Source organism: Miscanthus floridulus, chromosome 9 (genome assembly GCF_019320115.1).
Source record: "Miscanthus floridulus cultivar M001 chromosome 9, ASM1932011v1, whole genome shotgun sequence".
In the NCBI taxonomy this organism is placed as follows: Eukaryota; Viridiplantae; Streptophyta; class Magnoliopsida; order Poales; family Poaceae; genus Miscanthus; species Miscanthus floridulus.
The window spans coordinates 9,231,255-9,249,922 of record NC_089588.1 but is presented as its reverse complement, the minus strand read 5'-3'; the positions used below and the strand labels follow the sequence as shown (position 1 = coordinate 9,249,922).

General features: G+C 44.8%; 1 protein-coding gene across 1 annotated transcript; it reads right to left on the bottom strand.

Moving 5' to 3' along the window:
* Positions 1–11,341: 11,341 nt before the first annotated feature.
* Positions 11,342–12,240, bottom strand: LOC136482595 (uncharacterized). The gene is made up of 2 exons (XM_066479816.1): positions 11,969–12,240; positions 11,342–11,817 (listed from the first exon to the last, which is right to left on the bottom strand). The coding sequence occupies exons 1-2, from the start codon at positions 12,204–12,206 to the stop codon at positions 11,570–11,572; spliced, it is 486 nt and encodes a 161-aa protein (XP_066335913.1). The 5' UTR covers positions 12,207–12,240; the 3' UTR covers positions 11,342–11,569.
* Between the last annotated feature and the right edge of the window lie 6,428 nt (positions 12,241–18,668).

The following is an 18,668-nucleotide window of genomic DNA, read 5'->3' as shown; positions in this document are numbered from 1 at the left end:
TAGATGCAGCCTCGTCTTCCAACATAATGTCATCGTACAGAGCACTATGATGATCTGTCGATTGAACAATTGGATTTAGGTTAGGGGAGGATCTACTACAAAAAAAGGAATGACATATTATTATGAGCAGATTGTTAATTATTTAAGCCAATACAAATTAATGATGTAGTGTTTTCATCCGCACGTACCTATGGTGAGGTAGTTCAGGAGGAGGTGGAGCCGACATCCCTGGAATGATGATGTAGCGCTTGCGCCATAGAATGAATGTCTTCTCCGCTTCTCCTAGAGTCTTCTCGCCATCACCTCCAGGAATGTCAAGAGGCAAATCACTAAAACCTTTTTCAGCTTTATCTACCGAGATGGTAGCATATCCTTCTTGGATTATATTCCCATGAATCCTTGGTGTCTTGGTTCGGTCGATAGGATTAACAAGACCGATAGCCACCTTGATTGTAGAATTCTCCTTCGGAATGTGTAGCTCACACATTGTACAAGGTTCAGTGATGTCATCCACAGGGAAGCGCAGTCCTGTGTCCCCTTGATTTGGTATCTCCGTGGAAGCGCAGCTGCTTTTCAACTGAACAGATTGGCTAATGTTGATTCCTGGCTCTGATGCCTGCTTACTTGCACTCACTGCTATTTGCACTTGCCTTCTGATTTCCTCCTGCATTCTCGCTTCAAGGTTTTTTTCCCGCTCCTGTGCTTCACGCACCGCTTCCTCCAATCTCTGGAGCCGCTGTGCCTCTTCTTCCTTCTTTCTCTGGCGACTTCTGTAAGAAGGTCTATCCTGAGGGAATCCATGCTCCCACGAGACACTTCCTTTGCCTCTAGTTCGGCCACCATGTTCAATAGTCCCAATGGCGTATGTCAGCTCATCCTTCTCTCTGTTGGGCCTGAACGCACCACTAGCAGTAGCTCTCTGAGCATAAAACAATCTTTCTGCTGCTTCTTGCAGTCTTGCGCCATAAACGCACTTCCCTGTCTCCTGGTCTAGTGTTCCCCCATGACCGAAAAACCAATTCTTTGCACGTTCTCCCCACTCGAGTGATTCTAGTCTGATACCCTTGGCAAGAAGGTCTGCTTCCATTTTGTTCCACTTCTTAATGGCAGTCGGGTAGCCACCTGATCCCAAGGTATGGTGGTATGTCTTCTGTTGGGCATTACGTTGGTTCTTTATCAACCGACTCACACCCTCTTCCGAAGTCTTGTACTGTACAAACTCATCCCAATAGGGCCTCTGCTTTGAGATCGGGCCTAGGACAGTAAAATCTGGTGCTATGTTCTTCTTGACATACGTCGTGTATAGGTGTTTCTTCCAAGTCTGAAACTGGGTGGCCATCTTCTTCATTGCCCAATCCCTAACTCGCTCCTTCAATTCATCACCATCTATTATATCATCATAACCATCTGTTTGGAGCGTGAAATGTACCAAGACATCATTCCAAATTAACGCCTTGTCACGATCGGAGACAAAACTGATATGAGGAGCATTGGTCTTCTTCTTCCATTCACGGGTACTAATCGGGAGCCGGTCCCGTACAAGGTAACCACAGTGGTGCACAAATTTCATTTTATTCGGCCCCCCCCGGTTCTCCTGTATCCACATTGAACACCGAGATGATGAAGCGGCCCTCCAATGGCTTTTTGGGACCTCGAACATTTTTACTCTTCGTTGTAGTTGTTGATGTCGATCCAGAGGGCTACAAAACATAAACATTATTTTTAATGTCATGAGCACACATAAGACATATGATAATATATATAGCTAATAATAAAAAATATATACTTGGCCAATCTGTTGTTGCTCATTTTGTTCAAGAGCTAAGTACTGACTCCCGTCATCTGCATCCTCTTGCACATTATTTTTAGCACCATCATCGCCGGCAACTTGAGTGCCAGTGTTGATCAAATTCATCATCAACTCCTCCTCATCCATGTTTCTCGGGTCGGCCATCTAGCTTCAAAAAACAAAACCAATATATAGTACATCAACAGCGCGGTTCGCCCTGGTGTGATTGTTTAGCATTAACGATAACGATAATACGAATGTTGATCAACTAGGCCACGAGAAAGGGCGGTGTGACAAGAGTGGTGGTGCTCCACTCCGCCGTATATATGTCTGTACACATGGGTGAACGAGGGCGGCGGTGCTCCGCCGTATACATAGAAACGCATGGACGAACGAGGGCGGCGGTGCTTCGCGACGTATATATACATGCATATGAATACAAATGATGTATATATACGTGTCGGCGCGGTGGCCGGTGTGCTGACGACGACGACGTGAGGCGGGCCGGCGTGCTGACGACGACGACGACGTGAGGCGAGCCGGGGCGGTGTCGGTGCGTGATGTTGTGATCCTATGTACCATGTGAACCATGTAGTCATTCATCATATGAGAAAATTCTATGTTGATAATGTAAGTATAAGTCATTATGAAATGTAAGTATATGTGTCATTCATCATATTACTTTAGCAACATTAATATATTATATCTGTATATTCAAAGTTCACAAATGAAGAAACGTTGAAGTTTTCCTTCATTTGTCTGTAGCCATGCATGCAAGTCCAACCAAAACTGCTTACATCATCACATGTGATATTTTTTATAAACTAAAAAACGCTTAGTTTACAAACTGGGTATCAAAATTGAGTTCCTATTTGACCATTATATATCCTACAACAAATCCTTCAAAAAAAGACCCTACATGAATATATTTGGATAAAATTTCGTTAACAAACATTGATCTATGAAGATAGAAAAAATTCTTCTATTGAAACTGCATCTTGGAATAATGGCATATCATATAGTGATGAATATATGGCGATTGATTGGCTGGATCATTTTCAGCTTTAGTGACAACGACAATGGTTTCCAAATAATATTAGTGTGTTTATTATACAAGCCATGGATTTACATCGATGTAATTAATTTCTAAAGTAATTTCATTGGTGGTCCTTAATTAAACTTGTCATGAGTTCAGGTCCCAGTGATCTTAAAATGTATTTTAGTACCATAAAATGCAGTTTTTGACACTCTAAACTTGCTAATTTATCCATATAATATCCAAATATTCAAAACTTGCGTTAAGATATGGTTTTGAGATGTGAGCTTGACAACTCCATCTTTCTCTCTTTGGCCTCGCTCGCTGCATATATAGAGTTCCAAATATTCATTTTCAGTTCCTAGATTTTGTGATTCAAAATTTGGAATTTTCAATCGACCTCGAGCGTTGACATGGCTTCCACCAAAGTTGTAGTTTTCGACGTGATCTATAACTCGGCAGTGGAGGGCTCGGGCGAATGTACAAAGAGATCGACGAACATATCACCTCAAGCTCGGCAGTGGAGAGCCTCGGGCGCGGTGGGGCCACGGGCGCGGTGGAGGGGCCTCGGGCGCGGAGGAGGGCGCGGTGGAGGGCCACGGGTCGCGCGGAGGAGGGGCACGGGCGCGCGCAGTGGAGGCCGCACGAGGAAGAAGAGGGCGGCGCCGGTGTCACGGAAGGCGAACGGACGCGGTGGAGGCGGCGCGAGGAAGAAGAGGGCGGCGGTGTTCGACGAGGAAGAAGACGAGCGGATCGATCTGCACCAGGCGCTGGAGGTTATATATCAGAGAGAATTACTCCCAGTGCCAGCCACCAACCGGGAGTAAAAACCCTTTACTCCCGGTGCGTATTACCTACCGGGAGTAAAGATCTCTTTACTCCTGGTGCGTGTTACCAACCGGGAGTAAAGGTATACCTTTACTCCCGGTTGGTAACACGCACCGGGAGTAAAGGATATTTTTGGCGGGCCACGAAACTGCAGCCCACCTTTACTCTCGGGTGGGCTTCCCACCCGGGAGTAAAGGTGGCCTGCAGTTTCGTTTCCCGCCTGTTTTTAAGCAATAGTCTTGTTAAATACAATAGAAATGCAATAGTTTTTGTTAAATACATAGTAAATTAAATAAAAGGCATAAAATTATTTTGTTAAAAATATGAATTTTCTTTTTGTTTATTGCACATAGGAAAAATCTATAACCTAACTTTTTTATTTTTTGTTAGAATTATAAAACATAATGTAACTAATATTTATTATTTCGTTAATGCAAAAATGTAGTGTTTAATTAAAATTATTAAAACTATTGGTTTTGGACAGGAAATTTGTTTTCACATCATTTTAACGTTAATATTTTAATTTTTCATCACTCAGTATCCTAATTTACCTTTTTGAGAGAGAAATCCCACCAAATCAAACATTGATTTAATTTGAAACATGACATAATAAACATCTGAATTCACAATTATTACATAATATCTCAAACACACACTATATTAAATCACTATATCATTAAGTGGGCACAACAGTGAACTTCTTCTTTACGTATGTCCCTTGGTTATGATCGCTTCGTAACCATGGAGTGTCCTCATCATTTACCAAGATGCTAGGGTCTTTGTTCACTTTGAAGGGCGGAATTCGGTCATCCTTTTCATATTCTTCTGACATGTCCGACTTGTCCTCAATTCCCACGATGACTCTTTTCCCTGAAAGAACTATGTGGCGCTTTGGCTCTTTGGTTGAGTCATTATCGTTTTTCCCTCTTTTTGGTTTGGTAGACATATCATTGACATAGAACACCTGATTCACATCCTTGGCAAGGACGAATGGTTCGTCTTTGTACCCAATATTACTAAGGTCTACTGTTGTCATTCCATACTCGTTGTCTACTGTTACCCCGCCTCCGGTCACCTTGACCCATTGGCACTTGAACAATGGGATCTTCAAAGTAGGTGCATATTCTAGTTCCCATATTTCATCTATGCGTCCATAATATGTCTGCTTATTCCCATTCGGGTCTGTGGCATCTATGCGGACACCACTGTTTTGGTTGGTACTCCTTTTATCTTGGGCTACTGTGTAGAATATGTTCCCATTTATCTCGTACCCTTTGTATGTGACGATATGCCATGATGGTTGCATAGCTAATAAATACAGTTGCTCATGGATGCTCTCATCACCTTGACATTTTTTTCGCAACCAACCGCCGAAAGTTTCCATGTGCTTATGCGTAATCCAAGCTTCAGTCTTCCCTAGAAACTCGGATCGTAAGAGATCCTTGTGTGTCTCAATATACGGATCTACCAAAGAGAAGTTCTGTAGAACTGTGTAGTGCGCTTTATTGAAATAATCATCATCCGTACCAATATATGTTTTCCTCCCTAGTGTCCCCTTTCCGCTTAGTCTCCCCTCATGTCTCGATTTAGGAACACCAATCGAGTCAAGGTCGGGAATAAAGTCAACACAGAACTCAATGACCTCTTCTGTTCCATAGCCCTTGGCGATGCTTCCTTCTGGGCGAGCACGGTTGTGAACATATTTCTTCAGGACTCCCATGAATCTCTCTAAGGGGAACATGTTGTGTAGGAACACAGGACTGAGAGTGAAAATCTCCTTGACTAGGTGAACTAGGAGGTGTGTCATAATATCAAAGAAGGAAGGAGGGAACACCAACTCAAAGCTGACGAGATATTGAACCACATCATTCTGTAGTTTAGCTAGATCAGTTGGATCAATTGCCTTCTGAGAAATTGCATTGAGGAATGCACATAGCTTCACGGTGGCTAGACGTATATTTGGAGGTAGAATTCCTCTTAATGCAACTAGAAGTAATTGCGTCATGAGAACGTGACAGTCATGGGACTTTAAGTTACAGAATTTCTTCTCTGGCGCATTTATAATACCCTTTATATTCGAGGAGAATCCAGATGGTACCTTGATGTTGTTTAAGCATTCAAACATGATTTCCTTCTCCTCTTTGCTTAGAGTGTAGCTAGCAGGACGTAAGTAATGGCGTCCATCATCTGTCTTCTCTGAATGCAGGTTGTCTCTTTCTCTCAAACAACGCAGGTCCTGTCGTGCTTCAAATGTGTCCTTAGGCTTTCCATACACACCCATAAAGCCTAGCAGGTTCACACAAAGATTCTTCGTCAGGTGCATCACGTCGATCGAGCTACGGACCTCCAGGACTTGCCAATAGGGTAGGTCCCAAAATATGGACTTCTTCTTCCACATGGGTGCGTGACCGTTAGCGTCTTTTGGAATAGGTTGGCTTCCATGTCCTTTTCCAAAGACGACTTTCACATCATTGACCATATCGAGTACATCCTCACCGGTTCGGTTGCGAGGCTTGGTCAGGTGGTCTGCCTTCCCTTTAAAATGCTTGCCTTTCTTTCTTACGGGGTGATTTGCAGGAAGAAATCGACGATGGCCAAGGTACACGACCTTTCGACATTTTTTCAAGAATACACCTCTAATATCACCGAAGCAGTGTGTGCATGCATTATATCCCTTGTTTGACTGTCCTGAAAGATTACTTAGAGTAGGCCAATCATTGATTGTTACGAACAACAATGCTCGCAGATCAAAGTGTTCCTGTTTGTACTCGTCCCACACATGTACACCTTCTTTATTCCACAAAATGAGAAGTTCGTCAATAAGTGGTCTCAGGTACACATCGATGTCATTGCCAGGTTGCTTCGGGCCTTGGATGAGCATAGGCATCATAATGAACTTCCGCTTCATGCATAACCAAGGAGGAATGTTGTAGATACTTAGAGTAACAGGCCAAGTGCTATGACTACTGTTCTGCTCTCCAAAAGGATTGATACCATCTGTACTTAAAGCAAACCTTAAGTTTCTTGTGTCATTTGCAAACTCCGAGAATTCTCTGTCGATTGCTCTCCACTAGGACCCATCAGCAGGGTGTCTCAACATATTGTCTACCTTACGGTCTTCTTTGTGCCATCGTAACAATTTTGCATGTTCTTTGTTTCTAAACAGACGTTTCAACCGTGGTATTATAGGAGCATACCACATAATCTTGGCAGGGATTTTCTTACGTGGACGTTCGCCCTCAACATCACCAGGGTCATCTCGCCTGATCTTATACCGCGACGCATGGCATAACGGGCATGCATCCAATTTCTCGTACTCTTTGCCACGGTACAGGATGCAGTCATTAGGACATGCATGTATCTTCTCTATTTCTAGCCCCATAGGACAGACAACTTGTTTTGCTTCGTAGGTAGTGGCGGGCAATTCATTGTACTTCGGAAGCATCTTCTTTTAGATTTTTAGTAACTCTCCAAATCCCTTGTCAGATACACCATTCTTTGCCTTCCATTGCAGCAATTCTAGTGTGGTTCCCAACTTTTTCTGCCCTGCATCACAAGTTGGGTACAACAATTTCTTGTGATCTTCTAGCATCCGCTCGAACTTGATCTTCTCCTTTTCACTTTCACATTCTCTTTGTGCGTCATGAATGACCTGGCAAAGATCATCAGCCGGCTCATCTTCTGCGGCTACCTCTTCTTCAGCTTCTCCCATTGCAGTATCATTGAAGCACGCACCATCAAGAATAATATCATTGTCGTCCCATTGTTCTTCTTCACCTTCTTCCATTACAACACTGGTTTCTCCGTGCTTTGTCCAACAAATATAGTTTGGCATGAAACCCGACTTGAACAAGTGTGAATGAAGAGTCCTTGAGTAAGGATATTCCACCGTATTCTTACATATGGCACATGAGCAGCACATGAAACCGTCGCGTTTGTTTGCCTCGGCCGCACGTAAGAAAGAATGCACGCCGTCAATGAACTCTTGGGAGCGGCGATCAGCATTATACATCCAATGACGGCTCATCTGCATTATATGACATAAATATTATATTAAAACCTAGATCATAATTAATTATTTATACAACATGCGTGCCACCACAAAAGATACAAATTTATGAAAGCATCGCTACAATGTAGACAATCCCAACTACCACTAAAAGAACTAAAGCTAAAATACATTTCAGGAGCACAAGGATTTCGCGACCAATCTCAACTAAAACAGACAGATCCCCCGATTGTGCAACATCTTTGGGCTTCTTCGGCTGGATCACTGCCTCATTAGCCGCCGTATCTACCTGTTGTGCAAGATATTTTTGCACGAGTTCAACATACTCTTCCTCCCAGTAGAAGCTTGAACATCGTCCACTGCCATCCCACTGAAATTAAAACAAAAAATTAGAACTTTAATCACAACCATCATGAAAATAGGTATAAACTAACCATAATCATTAAATACGATAAAATAACTCACATTGCGATCCGGACACTTGTAGAAGATACGATCCTTGTTGGGACCCTCCTTCTTCACTCGGTACTCCATCACAATCTTCGTCTCATCACGACACTTGCCGCATGGAATGAGAGGAAGGCCCGGCCTAAGTCGCTTTGGAAACCCATGAGAGGCCGAGGACCCGGAAGCAGTTGCCATCTACTCTCTATACTCATTTTTTAATACACTATAAATTTCTCCTTTTATAAACAAATAAAATTAACAAACTATAAAATTATCTAGATCTCTAAACAATGATATTTTTAATGGTCATTGTGTTCTCGTCTTTTACTGCGGCAGGTAAGTAATTCACATGATATTTCCGTAAATTAACAGAAGAATGGGAGTGTACACACATAACAGACTACTGCGACGATATCGGGACGTGTGAATAAATAACCATCCGTACTAGTTGACCTTGCTTACGTGATCATCTCGGCGAGCATTTCTCCATCGGACGGCACCGTACTTGGTCAAGGAAGAGCTCTGATTCTACGAGGAAGGGAACACGGTCTTCCACGACCGTTGCCGCTCTCCCTCGTAGAATCAAAGCTCCTCCTTGACGTTCGTTACCGCTCGGCAGAGAACATGCTCGCCGAGATGAACACGGTCCGCAAGTTCAACTAGTACGGATTTTCTATAATTTTCTATGTTTTTTATTTCATAAAAAGTTAAAATAAAAAGTATGGTGATTGACAAACTACTGCGACGATATCGGGATATGTGAATAAATAACCATCCGTACTAGTTGAACTTGCTTACGTGATCATCTCGGCGAGCATTTCTCCACCGGACGTACTTGGTCAAGGAAGAGCTCCGATTCTACAAGGAAGGGAACACGGTCTTCCACGACCGTTGCCGCTCTCCCTCGTAGAATCAAAGCTCCTCCTTGACATCCGTTACCGCTCGGTAGAGAACATGGTCGCCGAGATGAACACGGTCCGCAAGTTCAACTAGCTACTTTAACCTTCTTTCATGTAAATATGCAAGCTTGAAGTGATTTTGAGCTCAAATTGCTTACAAATGAAAAAAACCACAATAAAGAACCATATATATATATAGTGAACAAAATGAGATAAGACAATGGTGAAAAATGAGAGTATGAGATTGGTAACCTTTACAACTGAAGAATCGACGGAGAAATCAAAGAAATCGACGGAGGAATCGAAGAATAGATGGAGGAACAATGGAGGGAGGGAGGAAGCAAGAACACTACTGTAGTGAGCTTCAAAATACGCTGAGCTCGGGCTCGGGGAGGAAGAAGGAGACGGCCGATATATAAAGGGGGGACCTTTAGTCCCGGTTGGTGGATCCAACCGGGACTAAAGGTAACTTTCCAACCCCGGGCGCAGCCATGGCCCGGGAGTAGACCTTTACTCCTGGTTGGATCCACCAACCGGGAGTAAAAGTATACCTTTAGTCCCGGTTGGAGGCTCCAACCGGGACTAAAGGTCCCTGCCACCTCTGTCTGGCGCAGTAGCCGTTGGGCAGGGACCTTTAGTCCCGGTTGGAGCCTCCAACCGGGACTAAAGGTATTTCTAGTCCCGGGGGCAAAAAATTCCGGGACTACAGCCCATTTTGGCCGAGGATCAAAGGTCTGTTCTCTACTAGTGAAGGTAGATCAAGCACTTGGTGATCCGGATTGGGTAATAGCCATGCAAGAAGAGCTCAACAACTTTGAAAGAAATCAAGTATGGTCCTTAGTGGAAGGACCCAAGACTAATGTTATTGGCACCAAGTGGGTCTTCTGAAACAAGCAAGATGAGAATGGCATGGTGACAAGGAACAAGGCAAGATTGGTTGCTCAAGGTTTCACTCAAGTAGAGGGATTGAACTTTGAAGAAACTTATGCACCGGTGGCAAGACTTGAAGCAATCCGGATGCTTCTAGCCTATGCCGCTCATCACAACTTCAAGCTATATCAAATGGACGTGAAGAGTGCATTTCTCAATGGTCCCATACAAGAACTTGCCTATGTTGAGCAACCACCGGGTTTTGAAGATCCCAAGTTCTCCAACTATGTCTACAAACTCCAAAAGACGCTCTACGGACTTAAAGCAAGACCAAGAGCATGGTATGAATGTCTTAAGGAATTCTTGCTCAAACAAGCCTTTGAAATAGACAAAGCCGATCCTACAATTTATACTGCACAAGTGCAGACTTGACGAAATACTGGTGTTGTATAATTTAAGACACTAACTGCAGCTGGTGCGAACTGAGCCTAGCTCAGTTGGTCAGGTTCCTTGTAGTGGAACCTGTCTATCCGGGTTCAAGTCATCGACTTGGCATGGGTGCTCACATTTTTCTAGATTTATTCTAGGATTTAACGGCGTTGTGCTTTCAGTGGTAGACGACGTTCCCGTCAACAGCGAGAGTACGAGACGCCTGTGGTGACTTCGTCAATTTTGAGATGTGCTGGCACAGTTTTTTGGAGGCTCATAGAGGTAGGATTTGCGTACGTGTGTTCATAGAGATAAGTGTGCGTGCGTGTTGAGCGCCTACTTGTGTAATTCACAAAAAGAAAAAAACTGCAGCTGGTAGTTCCAAATGAATTTGCACGACTACATTATTTTTTCAAATAACTCGTCCAATTCAAACACCATTGAGAATATGGACATGTGTGCACGTATGTAGCATTTTCATATTATTAGCACACCACCCTACAAAAAATCGAAGCTAGTACTAGAAACATGCATGTATGTGTCACCCTTTTTCTCTTGTCGTAATTTATATTTGGTATTTAATCATGCAGTTCCGTACTATTCCAACATCCAGTTGACTCACAGTGAGGTAGGTATAGTATAGGAGATGTATATGGTCAAACATCAGAGTAAAGATTAGTATTTAAATGGTTGTCTTATGTATACCGTACAAGCTATACATACATACTCCTTATGTTTCTAAATATCTATCGTTATTGGTTTATGTGCATATAGGTTTGATTTGATTTATAGAAAATATTATCAACGTTTATATCTCTAAATAAATTTATTATAAAAATATATTCGACGATCTATTTAATGATATTAATTATATACCATAGGTATTAATAATATTTTATATATATTTAGTCAAAGTTACTTTTCGGCGATCGACAAATAAAAAGTGATGGAGGGAGTATATAACTGTACGTACATACGTACCACTATGGAGTATTAGCAAGTACGTACAGATCAGAATGAAGCTGAGATGGAATTTAAAGCCCGGCGCCCCGTATATTCATGTGTACGTTTTCATATACATACTGTGATAGTAATACTGATGATCGATGATCACATACAGGGTCGGCATGTGCAATTAGTGCTAGTCGATGGGTATCTTGTTGGCATCGTAATAAAAGGTTTCTTTATCTTTATCGAAGAAAATCTGGTTGGGATCGTGCTTAGGCTTGGCCATAGCAACCAGGAGCCAGCCTTTGAACAGCTTAGCCTTCACCTTCTTGCCGTCGTAGCCGGGAAGGCACCAGCAGGCGGAGGTCCAGCGAGCTCGCCGGGCTGTCGTCGTTGACGTCGCCGGTGTACTTGATGACCAGGAGCTCCAGGTCGTCTGTTGTTTCAACCTTTAGTTGATCCTTGCTCGTCGACTCTCCCACCTTGAGCTTGAGGATGATGAGCCTGTCCTTGTCTTCCATGATGGTACAGTCGTCGCGCGCCAATGCCGGAGTTTTCAGGGCTTTCCTTCCAAAATTTCAAACTCAAGTTATATGGTATATAGCAGCTTATTAATTATAACGTGATGCATGTCAGGTAGGACCGTAGGAGTACTAGCTTATTAGTTGCAGTATACAGGGGTCAGGATATGTACTACACCAGCTACAGCTTACCACTGGGTTGGATGTCCTTGTAGTCGTACTTCGCAGCATGGCACACAAAAACAGGAGCCCGCCGGCGGGACCGGGACTCCTTGCCTGAGGCCCAAGGCACGGCCACTACTGCCGCCGGCGGCGGCGGCGGTTGTTTGCGAAGCTGCAGTGCACCTGCGGGAGAGAACTTTCGCCCCGGCGCCAGTTCCGCCGGCGCCGGCGCCGGCGCCCGGCTCAGGAGGGTGTAGGAGCTCAACATCGCCGCATCTATCACCGTTAGTGCCAGCTACAAGGACGACACACGGTGTGTTCCTGTGCAAACCGCGGCCTGCATGCTGTGGCGATGCATAGTCCTTGCAAATAAATATATAGAGAGGCTTTGTGTTGGGTGCAAGCAAGTGCTAGCTAGGTAGCTTTGCTTCGCCTGCCGGTTCCGAATATATGTTTAAATGATGAGAAGTGAACTGAACAAGCTGCTAACTTTTGTAAAAGTATAAGCATGTGATTTGTGATGGTTAGCTTTGCTTTGTCTGCCGGTTCTGAATATTTAGTGAACGGAAGAAGCAGCTTTTGTTGTAAAAGTATATATATGAACGACAATGCCAATGAGAGTGGCACGACAAGCTTTCCACTTGGTAAACCCTTTCTGTGTGCTCTAACGTGGATCGGAACATCTTGCGGTACGGTACAGTAATTTTGTCATGCCATGCGGCAATGACGCTGAAAAAAAAGATTAGATCTATAAATAACTTTTTAGATGGGTTATTTTTCAAGTATTAGCGAAAGAAGGTTAAGAATAAAAAACAATCCAAGCCACAGCATAAATGTCAATATTGATGATCAGAGTCTTTTGTGAATGGACCTTTATTTGGATAAATCAAAAGAATCTCTCTACTGATGACCACCAGCTCTAGCATATGCAACTTCGACCAACTCTAATGGATGTAACTCCGGCCGGACAAATTGAGCAGATGCGAACCAACCGCTGAAACACCTTGGACATGCTCGTGGTAGTCTGTCTGGTACACGGACACCTTGGACATATTCCCCTAGCTCCAAGCGACCTAAAATGGTAGATCATATGTGGCTGTTGGTTATGTATATAGCTTATAATTGGCAGTAATAAATGTCCCAAAATGGCTTTCCTTTCATGCAGAACTCAGACCTTGAACTAAAAGACACTTGTGAGGCCGGCCATTCATGAGGTCGATCGTTCTCCATGCACTTCTCCCATTATAGCTAGAGATTATAGCTATAGAGGCATACATGCAAGGAGAGCCTGTCCTTGTCTTCCATGATGCTACAGTCTTCGCGCACCAATGTCGGAGTTTTCAGGGCTTTCCTGCCAAAATTTCAAGGCCCATAAACCCAGAAAGAAGCCCATGTATGTGTGGGCCTGCTGTGGGTCACTTCCCTCCACCCTGCTGATTGGCTCAACTAATTAATGGGCCATGACGTGGTCCACGCGAACAGTTTATCACAAATCATATGCACTCTTTTCTAAAAAAAAAAAAACAAATCGTATGCACTCATATACGTTGCACACCGTTATTCCATTACTACTGTGACACATATGTGTATATGCAGCCGTTTTTCTTGGGGGGACAAAAACCATGTGTATATGTAGCCGTAAGGATAGGAGCACGATATATAAAGGACAGTAGGTCAAAGGGAGCCATCCGCGTTGAGATGCGTCCATGCATCATGCAAACAACCATATCCCTGTCACTCAAGGAAAAAAACAATATCGACACTAATTACATTGTGCATGTTTGTAGCTAACTAGCAAACATACGTGTTACACGGAACGCTCTCAATGCGTCTTGAAATCAGAATCCGTGTTATCATTGGATGTGAGTTGTTCTACTAGCTCGTAGCTCGTATGAACACGTCTTATAAATCTAGGTCACATATGGGATACAAATGGAGTGAGGGCAGTTTGGTATAGATCTCCATATGTCATCACTGGACATGATTCGTTGTAACTCGTTCAGCGCGGATCATGAATCTAGGTCACATCCGGGATATAGAGGGCGCAAGGGAAATTTAGGAAATAAAAAAGCTGGACGAATGAAGGAAAGTTTGAGAAGGAAAAAGTGGATTGAAAGAAATGTTTTGCTCTTTAATATTAGGTTGAGAATTAGAGAATAAAGATAGAGATTATATCGCCAGGTACGATGGGAGCGGGGTTCCTGATCTTCCGTCAGGTTCAAGATAACTATCGATTTGGTGGAGAGCAACACACCGATCCGGCTTTAGATTACAAAGACCCGAACCCTGCAACCTTAGCACCACGTCTCCTCTGGTTATCAACCGTATCACAATCCGGTTGACCTCACCAAGAAGGCTAATCTCTGTTGCGAATCGAAAAACATAAGCAAGAACAAGATAAAATGCAACTCAAGTGACAATTTGCAGATGTATGATTAAGATCTCAACGTGGGGTTTCACAAACCTATAGCAGCGACTGTTCAAAGACAGATTAATCTAAAGCAAAACCCAAACCCTAACGTAGGCGGCGGCTACTAATTATATAGCCTAAAGGGCGTCCAAGGACCTCTATTCGCGTCCCTAAGGAGTCTAGATACGTTACAAGGCCCAAACGGCCCAAAAGATGACGATGCAGCGCCCTAATAGATTCCTTTTGATTCTGAAAGAATTTTGGCGTGGAACCACTTCCATTGGTTGCCTTATCAATTTTTCTTTCCATCCATACCTGGTTCGTCGAAAACAGAGTCCGTATGCGACCTGGGCGTCCGTTTTACTACAGACTACTCTTAGAGCCCGAGACGGACTCGAACTTCACATGGATTGGGCCTCTGGCTTGGCTTGGATGCCCTTGCAAGTCTCCTAAGGAGGTGGCCAAGGGGAGGACGTCCAAGGGCTTCCTTCGTTTGTCCTCCATCTCCTTGGGGCATGCTCCAACTTGGGCCAGGGTCCAACGGGTGAATAACAAGCCCATGACGACAACGTAGCTCCTGACAGAAATAGCGACAGCATGTCTTGATGAAAAGACTCTGGCTAGAGTTGACCTTCATGGGTCCTCTAGAGTTGACCTTAGCTGGGTCGCTCGTAGCCCCCTCAACGGAGAGTAGGACTCGACGGAGTCCAAACTTCGGTAAAACAAATACCGTGTCTCATTTCCTTCTCGTTTGATATTTGTGACCCACTTGTGGTCTTTGAGCTATTGTGTAGGTTTTCTATGTATCATATTGTTTCTAGTAGGCACCTGAAGCTTCTATTGAAGATTGAAATCGAAAGGAGCAAGTTTGGGGCTGTTGTGCTGAAATCATGAATACCAGACATGTCCAGTATTTAGGGGTTGTGCTGATTTTGTTTAAATCTTGCTCTAACTCTTGTGTTGCAGGCTTGTAGCTTCTAGGCTTGTTTAGTATATCTTATATTCTCGGTGGTTTATTCTTGAGGGGCTTATTTCTCTGATTTGGAGCTTTCAATTAATTGGAAGCTCTCACACTAATTGTTTCCGCATTTTAAGGTGTTAATCTTTAGAAACGCCTATTCACCCCCTATAGGTGACATCCTCGGTCCTTTCAAGTGGTATCAGAGCAAGGTCTCACTAAAAAGCTTCACTGCCGTGAGAAAAGGATGTCGACGCCTATCGAGTTGGAGCCAGTGCTTCTCTAAAATAATGGTTCAAACTTTCTATCTTGATCAATTCATGTACTTAATGCTTTTAGGACTATTAGTCCTCTTGTTGAGCGTATTGTGGATGCAAGCATCTCTCTTCCTATAGTTGATTGGAGCAACTACAAAAACTTGTCAAAAGAGGAAGAGAGATGTGTGCAACTCAACGCTCAAGCAATTAATGCCATTTTGAGTACATTGAGTGCAGAGGTTCAAGATGAGGCAATCTTCAATGGACAACTACCTCCGGAGAGTGCTCATCTCATTTGGATTAGACTTGTTGAATTATATAGAAAATCCAAATGTGATGATGCTATTGAGTGCAATTCGATGGAAAGTATGTCCATTGTATCTTTATGCAGTGAAGAAGTCTCAAGGAACCAGCAAAGCAACGAGCTGGAGCAAGAAGTGCAAGCCGCAGATGGTATGCTGTCTGTCTGCACATACCGGACGTGTCCGATATCCATACCCGAGGTAGCAGAGCAGCAAGTAGTTATTTGCGATGATGCTCAAGACCGGTGGTGACCAAGTGATGAATCAACCTCAGTATCTCATGATTCTCATCACTTGTGTCTCATGGCCAAGAAAAGCAAGAAGAAGGCTAACAAGAAAGAACAAGTCAAGGAGATAGCACAAATGGATGATCAAGAAGAGAGTGATATTGAAATTGAAGATAGTTACACTCTTGATCTTCTAAGCAACAAAGACAAGCTTATATTCATGAAGATAGTTGAAAAGAATGATGAGCTAGAAGAAGAGAACAAGAAGCAAGAAAAATCACTTCAAAGGCAAGAAATGTTTCTCATCTCCAAGTTAGAAGAACTAAAGGCCATAAATGAAAGGTATGAAAAATTGTCAATTGAGCATGCTTTAGTTAATAACTCCTCTTCTAGTGTTTCACAACTAGAGAAGGAAAACTTTGAGCTCAAGGCAATGCTAGATGAACTATCAAGATAGTTAATAACTCCTCTTCTAGTGTTTCGCCACCATGATCAGTCCGCAGCACGCGCAGCTTCTTGCCACTCTCCGCCTCCGCGTGCGCCTTGAACTTCTTGACCGCTTTCGTTGCCTCGGTCTTGCTAGTTAGAAGCTGTAGCCACATGTACCAGGTGCAGTCATCCACCAGCAAGATGAAGTACTTGCGCCTATCGGGCGTCGCCGGCGTGATCGGCCCACAGAGGTCACCATGGGCCAGCTCAAGGGTCTCTGCCGCGTGGTACTTCACCATCTTCGAGAACGACAACCTTCTTTGCTTCCTGGCTAGGTAGCTGTCACACAGCTCGCCTACGTGCTTGATGTGAGGCAGCCCAGTCACCATCTTCTCTAGTCGACCAAGAGCGTCGAAGCTGAGATGTCCATACCGGGCATGCCACAACCATGGCTCCTCCGTGCGCCGTGCAACCAAGCAGATGGGCTGCTCCACCTTGAGGTCGAGCAGGTACAACTGATTTCCAGGACCTCTTCACCTTGGTAAGAAGCCGCTGCTCCTGGTCCCTGATCCTAAGGATGCCATCCTTGATCAGTACCTCGCTGCCGCGCTCATCCAGCTGGCCAATGCTGATGATGCTTGAACGCAGCTACGGGATATAATATACATCCGTTAGTGCGCGGTACTCGCCGTACTGGCACCTAAAGATGATGGTGCCGCACTCTCGGATCGCCACCCTTGAGCCGTCACCGAACTTCACCATGCCGGTCACGTCGTCGTCGAGCTCAGAGAAGGCTGCCTTGGAGCCCATCATGTGGTTGCTGGCACCGGAGTCCAGGTACCACTGCTGCTCCTGCTCGCCACCCACATGTCCGAGGTGGACTTGGACGCGTGGTTCGTCGAGGTTGACAGCTTTCAGACCCTTCCCAGGCCCTTCCACCACCATCACCTCTCCCTTCTCCTTGGGCTCAATGTCGTGCAGTGCATAGAACATCTCCATCAGAAGAGTGGCCTCATCATCATCATCAGCCTACGCTAGATGAGCCTCAGCCTTCTTCTCCTGCTTGCGATTTGGGCACTCCTTTGCCCAATGGCCTGTCTTCCCACAGCGCCGGCAGGCATTGGGGTCGACCTTCTTCTTCTTCTTCTTCTTCTCCGAAGAAGCCTTGTCGCGGCGCTTGCCATCGCCACCATGGCTGGAGGAGGCTTCCTCGGACTTCTTCTCCTTCATCCGGGCAGCCCACTCCTCCTCTGTTAGCAGCAGCTTGCGGCTGTCCGTCGTTGCTGTGGCCTGCTCCATGAGCTCATCCACCGCCCGCAGACGGCCTGTCATATCCTCAATGGTGAGGGTGGACAAGTCCATCATCGTCTCTATGGAGAGAGCAATCTGAATGTACTTCGCCGGCACTGGAGTGAAGGTACTTGGAGACCACCTCTTCTTCGTCGATGGTGACGCCGTGGCTCCTCAGCTTGCTGATGAGCGTCTGCAGGTGGAGGGAGAAGTCCTCCATCAATTCACCATCCTTGAACTTGAGGTTGGCGTACTTCCTGCTTCAGCAGCTAGGCCGTCGCCTTCTTTGTGCGGTCGGAACCGACTCGCATCGCCGCAATGGCCTCCCACGCCTCCTTAGTAGAGCTCTTCACCCCCAACGGCTCCCTATACTTCGTTGGCACAAGCAGCGAGGATAGGCTTCCAACGCTGACATGTCGTCTTCTTCGTTGTCGGTGCCCTTGTCAATGGCATTCCAGAGCCGTCGGGCTCTGAGCTTGACCTTCATGGTCACCGCCCATTCGTCATAGTTGGTGCGAGTCAGCGTCGGCCAACTGGTGCCGCTAACCTCCTGCACTGTGCGCACAACGAATTTCTGTCGTGGCTGGACAGCCACAGCAGCGCCGCTGCTGTCGCCCATCTCCAAACCGTCCGTCATCGCCATTGGTTAGTACAGCGATGACGCTTGTACGGCTCTGATACCACTTGTTGATCCCTGGCTGCCCTACACAGGTAAGCAACTAGCTTACCAGCACACACACTTACTCACTATGGCTAGAGGTAGAAGAAAAGATTGAGAACAGCGCACACACACTCAGCACAAGCATCAGCGTTGGCCGAACCCCTGCCCTTTGGTTTGTGGCAACTGAACTGAGTAT